Below are 16,572 nucleotides of genomic sequence, written 5' to 3'. Positions count from 1 at the left end.
TGCAATTTTAGTTGTCTTAATGCTTTTATGAGTAAAAACCTCAATTACATGTCCATTTAAGCTTAATGTATGGCTAAGGCACTTTCAATATAACACCCCAACCCAATCCGTTCGTCAGATCCGAGTATAAAGCATCACAAATGGACCGGGTTCAACTATCCTTAATTTTTTCCTAACTTAACTGTTATAAAACAGACTAAAAATAGAACCAATAATAAATCTTACAACCAAGGCTTTAAGCTACTAAATGTTTAGTCTTTTAAATTTTTGTCTCTAAATAGACTGTTTGTTACAATAAGACCCTTTTAGTTTCTAACTTAGAGTTAACTAATTTCAGAATCTAGACTCTAAGAATGTCGTCTGGTTACAATATGATTGATCTAAAGATGTAGCTTCCAATGGTACCCCATTCCTATGTACATGACTCAGAACCATCTGCAATTACTTGTTCTCAACAACATCTGGCTTGGTCCCTCCTCTAAGTCCTTAATCAACCATCCTCGCAAGTCTTGTAAACATCAACTATACTGTTGTAAGTTCAAATTAACTTAGTAAGTTCCTTCACTATGCCAACTTAAAATAAATCATGTCCCATTTGGGAGGGTGTAAGAGACCATATGAAAATATATTGAACCCCCTGTTCTTATCCAAACATTCATTCTTCCTATTCTGGTTGAACTCGTAACCTCTTGATGGAGTCTCGTATACCCTGCCTTGTCTGCGAACCCTCACGCATTACTTCGTACATTTCATATACTAGAAATTCGTACATTTTACCTCCTGTGTCGAACCTTATAGATCAAAATAATCCTTGGTGAACTCCTTATTTGTAATTTAGTCCTAAAAGACCTATTGACATCCCGTCAAACTGACTGATTGGTACTAAACGTTGCCGCTCTGGCAAATCTACCTTCACTTCCCTTACCCTCCAGCGTCCGAGCTGTTGGGTTACCTTTAGTAATCTGCCCTACTTACGAGACCTTACATGGGAACTTACATTGTAATACCCCAAACCTGGCCTGGAAGTTTAGCTCGAATCTGGCGTGTCATATTGAAGTATTTTTCGGAAACCATGTTTCCATTAAAAACCCTTCTTAATAATTAAAAACTTGTACCCTTTTTAAACCTTGTTAGAAAACCTCAGCTAAATAACATTCTTAACAATTTTGTAAAAAATCCTGGCAGTTGCGGAAGTTTAATTTAAAAACAATTGCGGTTACGTGATGTTTTGAACAACAGTAGTTGCTTTGGAAAACCGTGTTCTAATACTAGCAATTATAAGAACAATAAATAAAATTCCAAATTTGAAATCCAAAAAATTACAACGGCTTTACTACAACCCACATAAAAACATTTAAAAGCAATAATCAAAACTATAACATAAACAGTGTGTGTGGCTTCCTCCGAGCCCCTCGCAGCCCCGATCTGTCTAAGGCTGGAAATTACCTGAAAGGTTAATAAACGGGGTGAGTTTACGAAAACTCAGTGTGAAATCCCCTACTATATAAAAGGAACAATCAGTCATATAAAAGAATTAAAAGTTGGCCCCAGCCCTACTTACAGTTTCAGTATCAATTGGGCCTTAGCCCATTTTAACAGACAGTACCAGATGGGCTTTAACCCATTACAGAATAAGAAACATTATCAGAACTAGAATCAAAATCAGAATCAGAATCAGAATTAGGTGACAGAATCAGAATCAGAATCAGTATCAGGTAACAGAATCAAAATCAGAATCAGTATCAGGTAACAGAATCAAAAATCAGAATGTGAATGCAATCCCAACCCAATCCAGCCTATAACCAACCGCTACACTCCACCCGTACCAGCCCTACACTCCATGTGGGGAATAGCTCAACCCACCCAGCCCTACACTCCACAGTTGCAGCATTGCTGCTCAGTTATCAGATATTGTGACAGAGTCACCAAATACAGATATTGTGGCAGAGCCACCAGAACAGATATTTGTGGCATAGCCACCAGAAACAGATAATGTGGCAAAGCCACTTAACAGAATACGTGGCACAAAGCCATCGATAACTGCATTATGTTAGGCACATAGCCATCAACTAGAGTAACATAACTGGCACACAGCCCTAGGTAAATGTGATCGACACAGAGTCGTCAATAACCATATATTGGCACATAGCCTTAGGCAAATACGTTTGGCACACAACCATAATCAGGTTGGCACAGAGCCATATGTAGGTTGACACAAAGCCATAATCAGAAGGCTTTAAGCCATCGGTAGTTGTATCATGTTAGGCACATAGCCATCAGCGACGGTAATATAGTCGGCACACAGCCTCGGGTAAATATGACCGGCACTCAGCCATTGGTCGGCCCACAGTCGTCTTGGGTGACCCGTGCAGCCTTATCAAATCAGTACGAATATACTGCTCTTAAGCCTTCGGTGGATCCATAGTCGTCAAGCAACCATGCGATCTTAACAGATCAGATCTTCCTCCGTACAAAATCCCAACCCATGCAACATGTCATGTATGCAGAATGTCATGCCCATATTTGAATCAAACAATCACAGTCAAGTCATTCATATACCAACATATATTCACAATCAAATTCGCCAACCACACAGTCCAAGTTAGTCACTTGACCACAAGGGCAAAATAGTCATTTAACACTTTAGGGGCAAAATGATAATTTTACCCCACAAGGTATCTCGGTAATTCCATCCTACAGGGGTATTTTAGTAATTCTACCCTACAAGGGTATTTCGGTAATTCCACCCTATAGAGGTATTTCGGTAATTCTACCCTACAGGGGTATTGCGATAATTCTACCCTACAGGGGTATTTCGATATTTCTACCCTACAAGGGTATTTCGGTAATTTTGTAAATCGAGGGTAAAATGGTAATTCTGTAAATCAAGGGTACTTTGGTAATTTTACAAGTCGAGGGTATTTCAATAATTTTATAGGTCGAGGGTATTTCAGTAATTTCACAAATCAGGGGTATTTTGGTAATTTCACAAATTAGGGGTATTTTTGTAATTTTACAAACTAGGGGTATTTTGGTAATTTTATAAACAAAAGTTATTTTAGTAATTTTACAAACTAGGGGTATTTTGGTAATTTTGTAAACAAAGGGTATTTCGGTAATTTTACAAACCAGGGGTATTTTGGTGATTTTATAAACCAAGGGTATTTTAGTGATTTTACAAACCAGGGGTATTTTGGTAATTTGGTAAACTAAAGTATTCTAAACATGGATAACAATACGAATGGCCCTAAAGCCTATTCTCGGCCTAAATGGGCCCACATGCTCGTGTGGCCCTTTTAGCCCAAATCTAGCCACAGATATGAGATTCACCTAGCCTAGTCCAATATTTACTACACAATCAAACAACTTATCCAATTGGGCCCGTAGGCCCATGGGCCCACATGGCCCCTTTCGGCCCATCGCGGCCCGAAGTAACCATCCTACAGCTAGAGTAGTGAGAAACACACACCTGATTGGAGACTGGAATTAATCCACGCTCCGAGCACTCTTAGCCGACTCCCAACCCAAACGAGCACACCATAAAGCGAAAGGGATCAGCCAAGAAAGGAACCTTTACTCTCCTCATGGTTCTCTCTATTTAAAGCCAGCTTCGCATCCACTCTTATGTTAGCTTCCCGATGTGGGATCCCTCCATCATCAGAGTTTAAATTCAACACCAACTCTTGCCGCCCCCTGTTAGCAAAATAAATGCTCTTTGCTTGCCATGAGATTCGAACCCATGCCTCCCCTTAAATGCTTCACACGCTACTTGCCACTAAGCCACAAGGTTTCTGTGTCACAATTTCTCCAACAATATTCTTAAGGCCTACCTACTACACCAGGGTTTGATTCACCTTAAACCAAAATTTTTGCTAGAGTCCAGGTTTGAACCCAGGACTTCTCCAACACTTCTCAGCACACTTAACCACTAAAACAAGCCTTCAACTACGAAATTTTCACGCACAAGGCCCAAATTCAGGGTGTTACATACATATTCTAGTTGGGAATTACAATCTGATTTATCCATCCAATAGGCCATTGTTTATGCGAGTGTTCAAGTCTTCTATCCCTTTTACTTAAATTCTCCCTACAGAATTACTACCTTAGGGCTGCATCGCAGTAGACCTTCCTCTACTAGGAATAGTTTTGATAGACATTCTATCTCTTGGGAAGATTCCTTATCCTGAGAGTGCGTCTCTCAATATTCTCATGTGATTTGTCTCTCGTTTACCAGTTTCATAGAGCGTTTCCTGGTGGCTTTTGATTTTGGATACTTTCTTGCGATCCTTAGATAATTTTTTTTTCATTTTCATTATCAGGCCAACTCTCGCATGATTTATCTTCCTCTAATTCTTCTTGGGTCTTTACCCATGCCTTGTTGGCTCACACATCTATCTTTACCACTTTTTTTTGACCCTTCTTCAACCTACGTAGTTTCTTATATTTGACGCTCTATTAGTTTACCTTATGCTTTATGTTCTGACGAACTATCTGCATGTACGTCACAGTAGACTTTGTTGGTTCTCATAACCGAGCTATGATCTTATACCTGTCTCATCTCATTTCCCTTGTCTTAGCAGACTCTATGGGTTGCTGTAGTCGAGCTATGGTTTTATGCCTTCTGACCTCTTTTCTTTCTTCCCATCGGGCTTACCCCTTGTTTATTGTCCTGGGAGACTCTATTTATGTTTACTGTCCCAGCAGACTATTACTTTTTTGTGTTTACTATCCTAACAGACTATCTATTCTGTGTTTACTATCCCAGCGGAGTATCTATTCTATGGATGCCATGGAGCCTTTTTCCTATGGTCTTAAACCGGTTCGCCATCCTGGCGTACTATCATATGATGCCATGGATTCTTTCATCCATGGTCTCACTCGTGATACTTGGATGCCATAGCATCTTTCGTCTAGGTCTTACACCGTATACCTCATACCTTATACCATGCCACCATTACATTTTTCATTCATGGTCTTACGTCATATACCTTACACCTTGTACCATGTCGTTATGACTTCTTGTAACACCCCACACTCGACTCGTTCATAGGATTCAGGTATGGAGTATCACAAATGGACCATGTTCACCTATTTTTAATATTTGGATAACTTAGCCGCTATTAAACAGTCTAAGAACAAAATAATCTAATAATGATATTAAAAATAATAATTCTTACAACTAAGGCCTCAAGCCATTAAATGTTTAGTCTCTTATATTTTTGTCTCTAATTAGATTGTTCATTTACAATGAATCTCTCACAACTTTGATTAAAAGCTAACTACTCCATTACCTCGATTTTAAGGGCACTATCTGGATATAACAATTCCTGAGGCGAAGCCTCCAATGGTACCCCTTTCTTACGTGCATGATTTTAACTACTTGGGATCCTCGATTTCCTCTCCATCTGGCTTGATCCCTCCTCTGAGTCATCGATCAACCTCACAAATCCTGCTAACATTGGCCAAACTACTGTAAGTTCAAATGAACTTAGTGATTTCCTTTACTACACCATAGTTAAACCCTATCACTCGAGGGTAACAATGTAAAATAGACTAAACATAAATTTACTTCCTATTCACTCAAGAAGAGTGTTTGTTATCATAGTGGCAGACTCCATCTAATCCTCCGAGCTACTCGACTCTCCTCAAGACCTTTCTCTGGTTGAACTCTCTATAATTTTCATTTCTCGAATCCTCTTCCCATTAACTCATTTACACCACCTAACATTGATGCTCAAACACCACATTCGTAAGGCCCAAAACTTCATATGAGGCGGTATCTAATAGGTTTACTCCCCATTTCTTTTTTTATCTTCATCTATTCGCAAAGAGGTTTTTTCCACAATCATGCAATGCATACACATATCATCATATTTCATGCAGAACATGCTTTTCATGGCATACTTAAACAACATAAATCATAACGTCCATGGTTTGAGTTTTTAGAACTCACCTGAAGCTATATCATTTCCACAGCTTAGCTTCCTCGAATGCTAAAGCATCTATTCTCCTAGCAGCTAAGCATTACAATCAATATCATAAGTTATACTCAATATTCTCGGTTTAATCCCATTTATCCAAAAACATGCAAAAGTTTTAAAATAATTCTAAATATCCTTATCTTCATTTATTAACCTTTACATACATAGAAGGATTAAAAATCTTACTCGTTTGCTGGTTTTCTTTCTTTTTCAACTTAATCCTTCTAGAGCCTGCTTTATGTAGAACCTTCCATGACCCCCTCTTCTTCAAATTAATTGAAGATGGTGAAGAAAAGAAAATGAGCAAGGTTGGGAAGAAAATCATCATTGAGAAGCTGTTTCCCAACTATTTATAGCCCTTCCCCTGCTATTACCAACCTTGTGAGATCTGTCCATTGCTAATTATTATGTCTTCCACTAAGGAATCGATAAGTTCCATCCTAATCGAACTAAAATTATTTTTCAACTATGTCTAACTCGGTTTCTAACTTTCCCATTTCTTTCAATAGAGGCATCTAGCTTGAGATTTTTTTTCAATTTATTCCTTTCATTATTATTAATTTTTGGGTTTATTAGGAACCGAGTATTACACATATTTCATACATGGTCTTACACTATGTACCTTATACCAAACTATCATAGCATCTTTCATTTATAGTCTTATTCCATACACCTTATACCTTTTACCATGTTGCCATGACACCTTTCATCTATGGTCTTACATTACGTACCTTATACCAGATTGCCATAGCCGTTTTCATCTATGGTCTTCCACCAATACCGTCGTCATGGTCTCGCCTTGAAGGACCAGTCGATTACCACCATTGCTATAAATACTTTTCCATAATTTTTATTTCTCGAATCCTTCTCTCATTACCTCCTTTACACCACCTAACCTTAATGCTCAAACACCCCAACTAATAGGTTTACTCACCAGTTCCCTTTCTATATCCATCTATCCCATTAAGGTTTTTTCCTACAGTCATGCAATGTATGCAAATATCTTCATATTTCATGGCCATGCGATGTATGTTATACTATGATTGTTTCATGCATATGCAACATGGCATACTCACACAACATAAATGATTTTAGTAGGTTTGGAATCTAGAACTCACCTGAAGTTTTATAGTTTCTGCAACTTAGCTTTCTTGAACACAAGAGCTTTCATTCTCTTTGTAGCTAAGAGTTACAACAAAAATCTGCTGGTTAAACTTTCTTTCCATCTTAATGCTTAAACTTTCATAACATGCAGAACCCTTAAGACAGTTCTGGAGATCCATAACTTCATTTACCTTATTTTACGCATATAGATAGGCTAAGAATCTTATAGCTTGCTGGTTTCCCTACTTTTCCATCTCAATCCTCATGAAGTCTGCTTTATATAGAACCTTTCATGGCTTCCTCTTTTTCAAAGCAACCGAATAAGGTGAAGAAGAGAGAAAATGAAAAAGAATCCATAAGAAAAATATCCTTGGGAAGCCATTTTGTAACTATTTATAGCCTTTCCCGTGCTATTTCCAACCTTATGAGGACTCTCTATTTACAATCATTATGTCTTCTACTAAGGAACTGATGTGTTCCATTCTAACCGAACCAGGTTTGGTTCTCAACAATTTCTAATTTGGTTTTAGCTTTCCTATTTCTTACAATAGAGGCCGCCAAGTTGCAGTCTCTTTCAATCTAGTTCTCCAATTATCTCTAGTTTTCAGGTTATTAGAAATCTAACTATTACATTCAAAGATTTAATAGAGGAAGAATGAGGAAAGAATGAAGGAAGTAGCTCTGGTATTGTAACCTTAGGATGTCAATGTCGCAACATGGAGCATGATGACTCTCAATTTCGTGACATTAGGGATATGTCGTGACATCAACTCTTTCATTATTTCAAGGAGGCCACCTTGGGAAGCCTTAGTGTCGCGACCTGAAACTTGTCGAGTTGTGATACCAAGGCCCTTGACTATCAATGTAGTGACATCGGCCTGTGGTGTCGTGACATCGACCCTGAAAATAGATTGAGGAGATTGAGAAAAGTCACAACACTAGACTTGAGGTGTTATGATCTAAAGCCCTCTAACTACTAGCATCATGACATCCAAACTCAATATCACAAATCAAGTTGCGTAATTAACAAATCTACTAAAACAATGAAAGGCAATCAACGGGAAAAGCTGGTCAAACTTGCCTTAGTTGGATATTGTAATAGAGGAAAATGTGTAATTGATAGTTTCACTTGTTTTCTATTATAAATATAACTTGTTTTTATCAACCAAAGACAATTAGATTTAGACTACGAACAAGTTTTATATAGAGAATTAGATTAGGGTAGAAAATATTTTACTTTTATATTTTACTTTTCTTTTTAGTTTTATATACTTTTGTTGACTAGTAAGACTGAGAGGAGAACTATGTGCCTAGGTGAGACCTAGAAAACTTAGGTGGTAATTCCAAGTTAGGATGAGACCAAGAGGAGATTCTTAGTTGGGAGTGGCAAGAGGTATAATCGCAATAGGTTATTAGCTTAGTTTGCAATCGACTAGTCAATTGACCACTGATTTATCATTTACATTATTCAAAGCAATATGGAAGAAAATTAGATTAGTTTGTTTAATTTGTTAATTTAGAATTAGTTTAAATATCCTTTTTATTTGGTTGTGCTAATAATTTCTGACTCAATCAGATTCATAATTGCTTAACTCGTAATTAACTTGAAAATCACATTTACCAATTTGACAATCCCTTGGGTACGATCCTCAGAATACTTCCATATGTTGTTGTAAAAAAATTGTATTACAATTGGACCTATACACTTGCAGTAAAACCGCACCTTTAAATTGTTTCATATTTTGCTTATTTCTGGGCATATATGCAAATGGTCAATGATAAGGTAGTTTTAAAGAATATATAGCCATGATCCATGGATTATGTAGCCAGAAGTAAAATTGACCAATTCTTTGACTAAACTTTTGGGAGAAAACTAATAATAAAACATCAAGGGGAATGAACTATTACTTATGTGATTGACGGTCACATGAATTAGGTTCATATGGGTAATAACAAATCCTTATTTGATTTATTGAGCACTATAAAAATTATGTCCTTCCTATAGTGTAAATAGTGCTAAAACTACAAAGAAAGTAAGGCTGAGTAAACATTTAATCAAATCCTTATCCTTCATAGGTGGTGTGTTTTGTAGTGTATACTTGATGGATTGACATATGTGAGTGTGAAGTGAAGTTTCTTCTATGAGATTTTTGGTGAAATCTCTAGAGCACTCATGAAAACTTAGGAACATAAATGGTTTATTAGCGACAACCGCGTTGAACAAAAAATATCGTGGGTATAATATGATTCGTGAGAATTTTAATTTACATAATAAATTCTTGGTTCATAGAAACTTAAAGTTTAACCAATTATTCTGTAAATTATGTTTCATTTATTCTAGCTCTAGTTTATAGTCTAAAAGATATTAGAGTCAATGCATTATATCAAAAAAAGAAAAACTAATTTTTTTTCCTTAATTCTTTTGAAATATGTAGGTGATTGTTAGAAAAATTGAGGTATTTCAAAAGAACAAAATCCTACATTCCTTAGGAAAACTTTGAGACCCTTTCTTATAAACTATTATATATCGTTGGGCTTGTAAGAACCAAGTTGAGGGGTTGTGCTCACGTGCATGAGAACTAGGCCCAACAGGCCAATGAAGTGTAAACCGATGGATATCCCCAACATGTGGTAATAACACGAAGTTTGATCCTTTTATAGAAATAGCATAATACATTATATTTTTTAAAATTAGGAATAGCTTAACCGTTGGAGGCTGTTTTTAACCAATACTAGATTCATTGAACTACTTTAAACCTTTTTTTTTTATCTAAGTCAAACTTACTTATCTTATTTTTCTTTACTCACCTATCCAATTTTTATCCAGCAATTATGCTATAAATATTTGACTTAATTATCTTTATAAACACATGCAAGAAAAAAAAGAAAGAAAAAATGTAGCATTCCCCACTCACTTTTTTCTCCACCCTCTTAAGTTAAAGAATATTTTCACCTTGTGATCTATTTGTTGTTCCTGCCCTTGTTATTTTGAGAAAAGAAATTATTTATTTTTCCTGGTCATGTTCTTTTGAACAAAAGAACTTGCTGAATTCTAGAAGATGTGCTATACAACAAAATATCGTTAAGGGCAGTATTTGGCACTCCTTAAGCTATTACCTTAGTTATGTGATTTGTTTGATTGTGAAAAAAAATCCCCAAAAATTCTTGACTATTTACTTACATCGTTTTGAGATATTAGATTGAAAAGTTGTTGAGATATAAACTATGTGCTTGAAAGTAGTGGCTAAAGGAGTAAGTGCTTCTTCAAGCATTGCCAAAAACAAGAAATAAATAGGGGGCACAAAGTTTGTTTATGTTGTTCAGTTTTTCTACGTTTGCTGAGGCTAGCTTAGTGAGACGTATCCACTACCTTCAAACACTTACAACTTTATGTTGTTCAATTTTTCTACGTTTGCTGAGTCTAGCTCAGTGAAAAGTATCCACTATCTTCAAACACTTACAACAAGTGATCCTAAAACTATCACACCCCAATGGCAATTTCCTCACTTTTGTACCTTTGAAGACTAGATTCCTCACCACTGAAGTCACCATTGTGAACTTATTATGTAAAACCACAACACAAAGGTTTTACAATCAAATGCACTATTACAAATAATGTTCCTCACTTGAACATGTTAAGTGCTATCAATTTTCTGTACATCAACCTATACTAGTCCCTCAATTATATAGACTAATTTGAGACTTGCTAGCACAAAGAAGATTAATCAAAATCCCTATAAAACAACCACTATATAAGTTGAATACAGTTTAATAATAACAAACAAAATAAACAAGGACTGTTGACAGTTAAATCTTGACTGGTTCGATCCAGTCCAACTTCTTTGATCTAAGGGATTAGATAAACATGACTCGATCAGATCCGATTCTTCAAATATGTTTCCTCAAGTCATATGATCTTCATTGATGGGCTAGATACAATCCACAATATTAGCACGTCCCAAAAAATATGGATCAATAAATTGTCAATAACACAAATACGAAAACTGAACATTCTATCATAGTGGTTTAGGGAGTAGGCACTCCCTCAATCACTTCTCGATCTTTCCAAATTTTCAGCAAGGGATTTTTAGTAAACCTCAAGATTATGAATGGAGAAAAGATTAGATCAAGAAAAAAAAGATTTCAAAAGTTTTAGTCTGATTTGTGTATTTAAAAAGATATTAATTTTGAAGAAGTTAAAAGTCAAATAAAGGCTTTTTTGAAGACTTTTAATGTGATCAAGTTTCAAGTAAAGAGATCTAATTTTCAAAAGAAAACTACTCCTAAAAGATTTCTAATATTTGTTTTCTTATTTAAGACCTACTTGAAGCAAAAACTAAGGAGATATACACCTACATTTACTAAACAAAAATTACAAGCCAATGTATGCCTATTTAAAAGAAGGCTTTTATTTGTTACTCGATGAAATTGAGAGAGAAATTATTCTATTCATGTTAGGGTTTCATTCTAATGCAATGTTATTGTAAATAAATTGTTCTTACTGATCGTAACTTAGTGAGTTAGACTTAAATCGCGTCTTATACAAACTGATTTATAATGAATTACTCTGTAATCAATGTCTCATAGATACAAGAAGTTTCCGAACTACGTAATTCAAATTTTATATCCATCTCTTATTTCAATTATAAAAATCAGATTTATCATTATTCCATAACTTCAAATTATCTTTTTATCTGATATTCGTGTAATATAATTATAACTATCGAGTTCAACACAGCAGGTGTCTAAAATATGCTTTATGACAAAAGAAAGCATATCTCATCCAGGATTGTAAAGCCCCATGAAAATTGTATGTTTTGAAAAGTGACCAATGTTTTTGTTTTTGTTTTCATCTGTTTTGTAACTTATTAGCCTCACTGTTGTTCCACCCCATCACTTTCCTTATTCTGTTACTGCTCTCACCACCATTAGCATCACTCTCCATCTCTCATTTCTGGTACATCTTTTCCATTTCCATTGCATCACATTTATCACTATCATAGAAATCAATATATACAGATGTATGTAGTTTTTAAATATATATTACATTATAAAACATTTTCTTTTAAAATTTATTCAACAAAAATCATAAGTGGACTGATAAAAAACTTGTATATAAAATTTATTAAACATGTTTTTGATTTTTGGATACGTGGTATTTAATTTTTTATTTAAAAAATATATAAAAGTATAAAAAGATAAAAGTGCTATAATAATATTAGTTAACATTGTTGAGTTGGTAGCTATTATATTGCTTTAGTTGAAATCATAAAGTTTATCGTAACTTTTTGGATTTAATTCCCGTTAATTAAAAGTATTTATTCTAAATTTTATATAAAAAAAGTGAAATTACCCTCAAAATAATATCTATTGCTTTGTATAAATAAGAGACTTTTGGTAAGTTTATAACTGAATTAGAACTTGATTATGGATGTCATCAACTCAATCAAAATTTTAACTAGATATTAGATTATGTCATTGGGTAGAAAAAAAAAATTCTTTTAAAATTTATTCAACAATAACAATAGGTGGAGTGGTAAAAAGCTTGTATATAAAATTTATTAAACATGTTTTCAATTTTTAGATACACGGTGTTTGATTTTTTATTTAAAGATTATATAAAAGTATAAAAAGACAAAAGCACTATAATAGTATTAGTTAACATTATTGAGTTGGTGGTTATTATATTACTTTTGTTGAAATTATAATGTTTTGGGTTCAACTCCCGTTTAGGTAAAATTATTTGTTCTAAATTTTATATGAAAAACTAAAATTACCCTTAAAATAATACCTATTGCTTTGTACAAATAAGAGATTTTTTGTAACTTTATAACTGAGTTAAAACTCGATTATAGATGACATCAAATCAATCAAAATTTTAAGTATATATAAGATTTTATCAACTACATTAAAATCATAGTAAGCTTAAACGGTACAAACCACAAATCATTCTTACCTCAGTTATGATGATTACAGAGTCATAAATTGGAACATCGAATTTATTTTGTTACACAATACTTAAAATTATTTATAACCCCTTTGCCAATTCTTAAAAAGGAGAACAAATTTACTTCATCGCGCTCGAACCCACGTCCTCCTGTACCGACAACAGTGTCGATGCCAATCGATTTAAGATTTAATCGACACCTCAAAACATATTTAGTTTAGGAGAAAACTTTCACTTTTAAATTTAGGGTGTATTTGTCAATTGAGTCTTAGATCGATTGACATCGACATTGTTATCAATGTAGGAGGATGTGAGTTTGAGTGTGTTGAAGTGCAATATCCTCCTATTTAAAGGACGGGAGGAACTATACATAGTTCTAGGCATTTATTAAAAAGAGCATGTATAATAATAACCTATAATAAGATTATTGTTCAAAAAAAATTAGGCTGTGTTGGAAAATTTTTAATATTTAATTTTTCATGTGTTCGATAATTATAATAAATTCTTAATTAATTCAAAATTTTTAACAAAAAAAATGAAATAAAATAAGTACTATCACTTAATGTTGAAAAGATTAAGTTGATTTTCTTTTTAAAAACAACTATATTCAAAATAAATTATTTCAATACTTTTGTTAGAAATTAAATATTCATCCAAAAACTATTAAAGATAATATAAAATATTATATTAATAAGATTTAAAATTAGAAAATAAGTAAATTTTTATTAAACGATATAATTATATACACTATTTATTTTTTATTAACATAACAAATAGTTTTATAATGTAAATTCAATACCTACAAAATTTTATACTAAAAAATTTAACTTAAAATTTCAATTTTATTTAAATTATGATTTTTGTATTTATATATTAAATTTTAAAAAAAAGGAGTGATGTTTTAATTTGATTAAAAAAGAAAAAATGAAAGAAAAGAAAAAGTAAGGGTGTGTGAAAACTGAGAAAGGGTTATTAGTTTTCACTGCTTCACGTTTTGGATTTTGTGACACAATGGTTTACATTGACAAAGATGCTGATGACACAACAAAGATCCTTTTCTCTTTGCCCTGCAATCATGTCTGAGCTAGTTTTTGGACCCTTCCTTTTTTTCAGTTTCTAATTCATTTTACCTTCTTTAGAAACCCCTTTGCTTCTTTCACTAAGCTCCTACTCCAAGAAAATCTATAAACGGTGGTGATGATGATGCTGCTGCTGATGGTGCCGTAATGGTCGTCTCTAAATGGCTCACTGATGACGACGATGGTTCGGTCACTGTGACTTGAGATGCAGATGCCATTGAGTCTGAGAAACCCGATGGCTGATAATGGTTACATGATTCTTGCATTAACATTGCTTCTTCTTGAACCATTTTCCATTGCCTACTGTTTCTGCTAATTAAACCTTCTTGGCTTCTATAATCTGTAAACAAAACCAAGAAATTTATGATGGGCTTCTCTGCAAAATAAACAACATACGAACTTGTAAATGCAACAGTGTTAAGAAGGGACTAAAAGGAACAAACCAGAAAAGAAATCCAAGGGTGTGGAGTTTTCACAAGCTTTGAAGCTTTTAGATTTTGACCCAAGAAACAAATCTCCACCGTTGATTTCATCTTCTTTCCTTGAAGTTGAACCCTTGTTGTAAGATCCATTAGGGCCAACAAATGACGCTAAATATGGGCTTTGAGTGGAGTCTGTAAAGTCGCCAATGGCAGCTTGACTTAGCTTCCTCCTCCTATAAGCACTAGCCTGTTCTCTATATTTCCTCGACATTATAACATGCCAATGGTTTTTAACAGCATTATCTGTTCTACCAGGGAAAAGTCTTGCAATCATTGCCCATTTGTTTCCATAAGCTCTATGAGCTGCCATTAGTCTTTCTTCTTCTTCTTCTGTAAAAGCCTTTTTGTTGATCCTTGGATCAAGGTGATTAAACCACCTTAATCTACAGCTTTTACCTTCAAAATAATGTAAAAGAAAGCTTCATTGATAACAAATTCAAACACAAAAAAACACACAAGTCTGCAAGCTGATTTTTACCTGTTCTTCCTTGAAACTTTTCAGCTATAAGGTTCCAGTTTTGAGGACCATATAATGTAACAAGTTCCTTCAATTTAGAGTCCTCAGCTGGTTTCCAATGTCCTCTAGAGCAAATCTTTGAGACCCCAACATCTTTCCCATTGAGAAAACTTTCACTTCTTCCCCTCACAACACTCATGGAAACTGCACCCATTTCAGACCCTTCAGAGAAATGATCTTCCAAGCAATATGAAAACCCCGCTATGGGTTTTAAGACCTCCATTGATCGGTTTGAAGGAGGATGATATATGGGGTAGTACTTGGAAAAGCCATTATTTTCTTGGTGATGAAAGCAGGAGCTGTTGTGGAACTGTTGCAAGGTCATCTTCATATCCCAAAGTGGTAAAAAGATAGTGCAGATTGCAGATACAAAAACAAAGAAAGTGAGAGAGATATCAGAGGTTTTGGTAAGGAAAATAAGTGAGAGTCTGCAAAAAAGCTGAAAACAATAATAATAAAAAAATTGGAGAGATTTGGTGGGGGGGAATTAGGAAGTGTTTGTTTTTTGGTTGTATTTCTAACAGGAAAATAAGAAAATATATATAAATTCCCACACGAATTACACTTAACTTCTGTTGAAAGTGTTTCACTAGTCTGTGATAGAAAAAAAAAGAACCTGAAACTCTACAGCTTTGACCCTTTCTGTCAAAAGGACATACTCTTACGCTACTTAATAGTGCGTGTGGAACTCGCACAATTCTACAGTAAATATTAGGGGTATTCTACTTGTGTTCAACCTGAATAGTAACCATCCAGTTTGACTCCAAATTTAGTTTAAATTTGATCAAATATCAATTTCCAACCTTAAGCTTTTCAAGACATAATCCAAATTTTGTTTATTTTCATACTTAAATTATAACTCGAGTTCAATTTAATTCACTTGTATTTCTGTTCGAGTTTGTTTGTACTTAAACTCTTTCTATATAATAAAGGTAAAAATGTGATTTCATATTATATAAATATATTAAAATGAAAAAAGCTTAATTAGACTAGTGAATCATTCGAATCTAGTATTACAATGCTCAAATTTGACTCGATCGATAGTTCAATTTACTTGAATTCAGTTTGGTAATTACCTTTCTTTGAATGGAACTTCAACAACTTGTAAGAATTAATGTTTTATTTATACCCTTGGTAAAAATCAAAATATGTGATATATTTGAAATTTGAATAAAAATATTAAGATTGAAAAATGAATTTGGATAAAAAAATATACAAATTGTATTTAAGCTTCAATATTCGAGGAGTGAAGCTCGATCCAACTCAATTTTTTTTTTCAAGTTTATAATATGTTAGTTTTTTTTAAATATTATGTAATTTGTATAATATGAAAATTGAATATGTAATAATATAATGTAAATAATAAAAAGGTATTTTTGTAGAAAATAATAAAAAAATATGTCGAGATTAAAAATTGAATAATAAATAAAATAATAAATAAGTATTAAATAAAAATAATATT

The 16,572-nt window shown here is 33.8% G+C and overlaps 1 protein-coding gene across 1 annotated transcript; it reads right to left on the bottom strand.

Annotated features, from left to right (window-relative positions):
• Positions 1-12,953: 12,953 nt before the first annotated feature.
• On the bottom strand, positions 12,954-15,646 carry LOC107888592 (transcription factor MYB54). The gene is made up of 3 exons (XM_016812753.2): positions 15,072-15,646; positions 14,555-14,989; positions 12,954-14,451 (listed from the first exon to the last, which is right to left on the bottom strand). Exons 1-3 carry the CDS (start codon positions 15,439-15,441, stop codon positions 14,192-14,194), a joined length of 1,065 nt encoding a protein of 354 aa, XP_016668242.1. The 5' UTR covers positions 15,442-15,646; the 3' UTR covers positions 12,954-14,191.
• Positions 15,647-16,572: the final 926 nt, after the last annotated feature.

Source organism: Gossypium hirsutum, chromosome A09 (genome assembly GCF_007990345.1).
Source record: "Gossypium hirsutum isolate 1008001.06 chromosome A09, Gossypium_hirsutum_v2.1, whole genome shotgun sequence".
NCBI classification, from domain to species: Eukaryota; Viridiplantae; Streptophyta; class Magnoliopsida; order Malvales; family Malvaceae; genus Gossypium; species Gossypium hirsutum.
The sequence above is the reverse complement of the archived record's forward strand: the minus strand, read 5'-3'. Positions and strand labels throughout refer to the sequence as shown.

Bases quoted from the DNA above. Each gene is read 5' to 3' on its own strand.
- LOC107888592 (XM_016812753.2), bottom strand. From the start codon at position 15,441: ATGAAGATGACCTTGCAACAGTTCCACAACAGCTCCTGCTTTCATCAC. The intron at 14,990-15,071 runs GTAAAAATCAGC...ATTATTTTGAAG, and splicing joins AAAGTTTCAAGGAAGAACAG to GTAAAAGCTGTAGATTAAGG. The intron at 14,452-14,554 runs GTTTGTTCCTTT...TTTTGTTTACAG, and splicing joins ACCCTTGGATTTCTTTTCTG to ATTATAGAAGCCAAGAAGGT.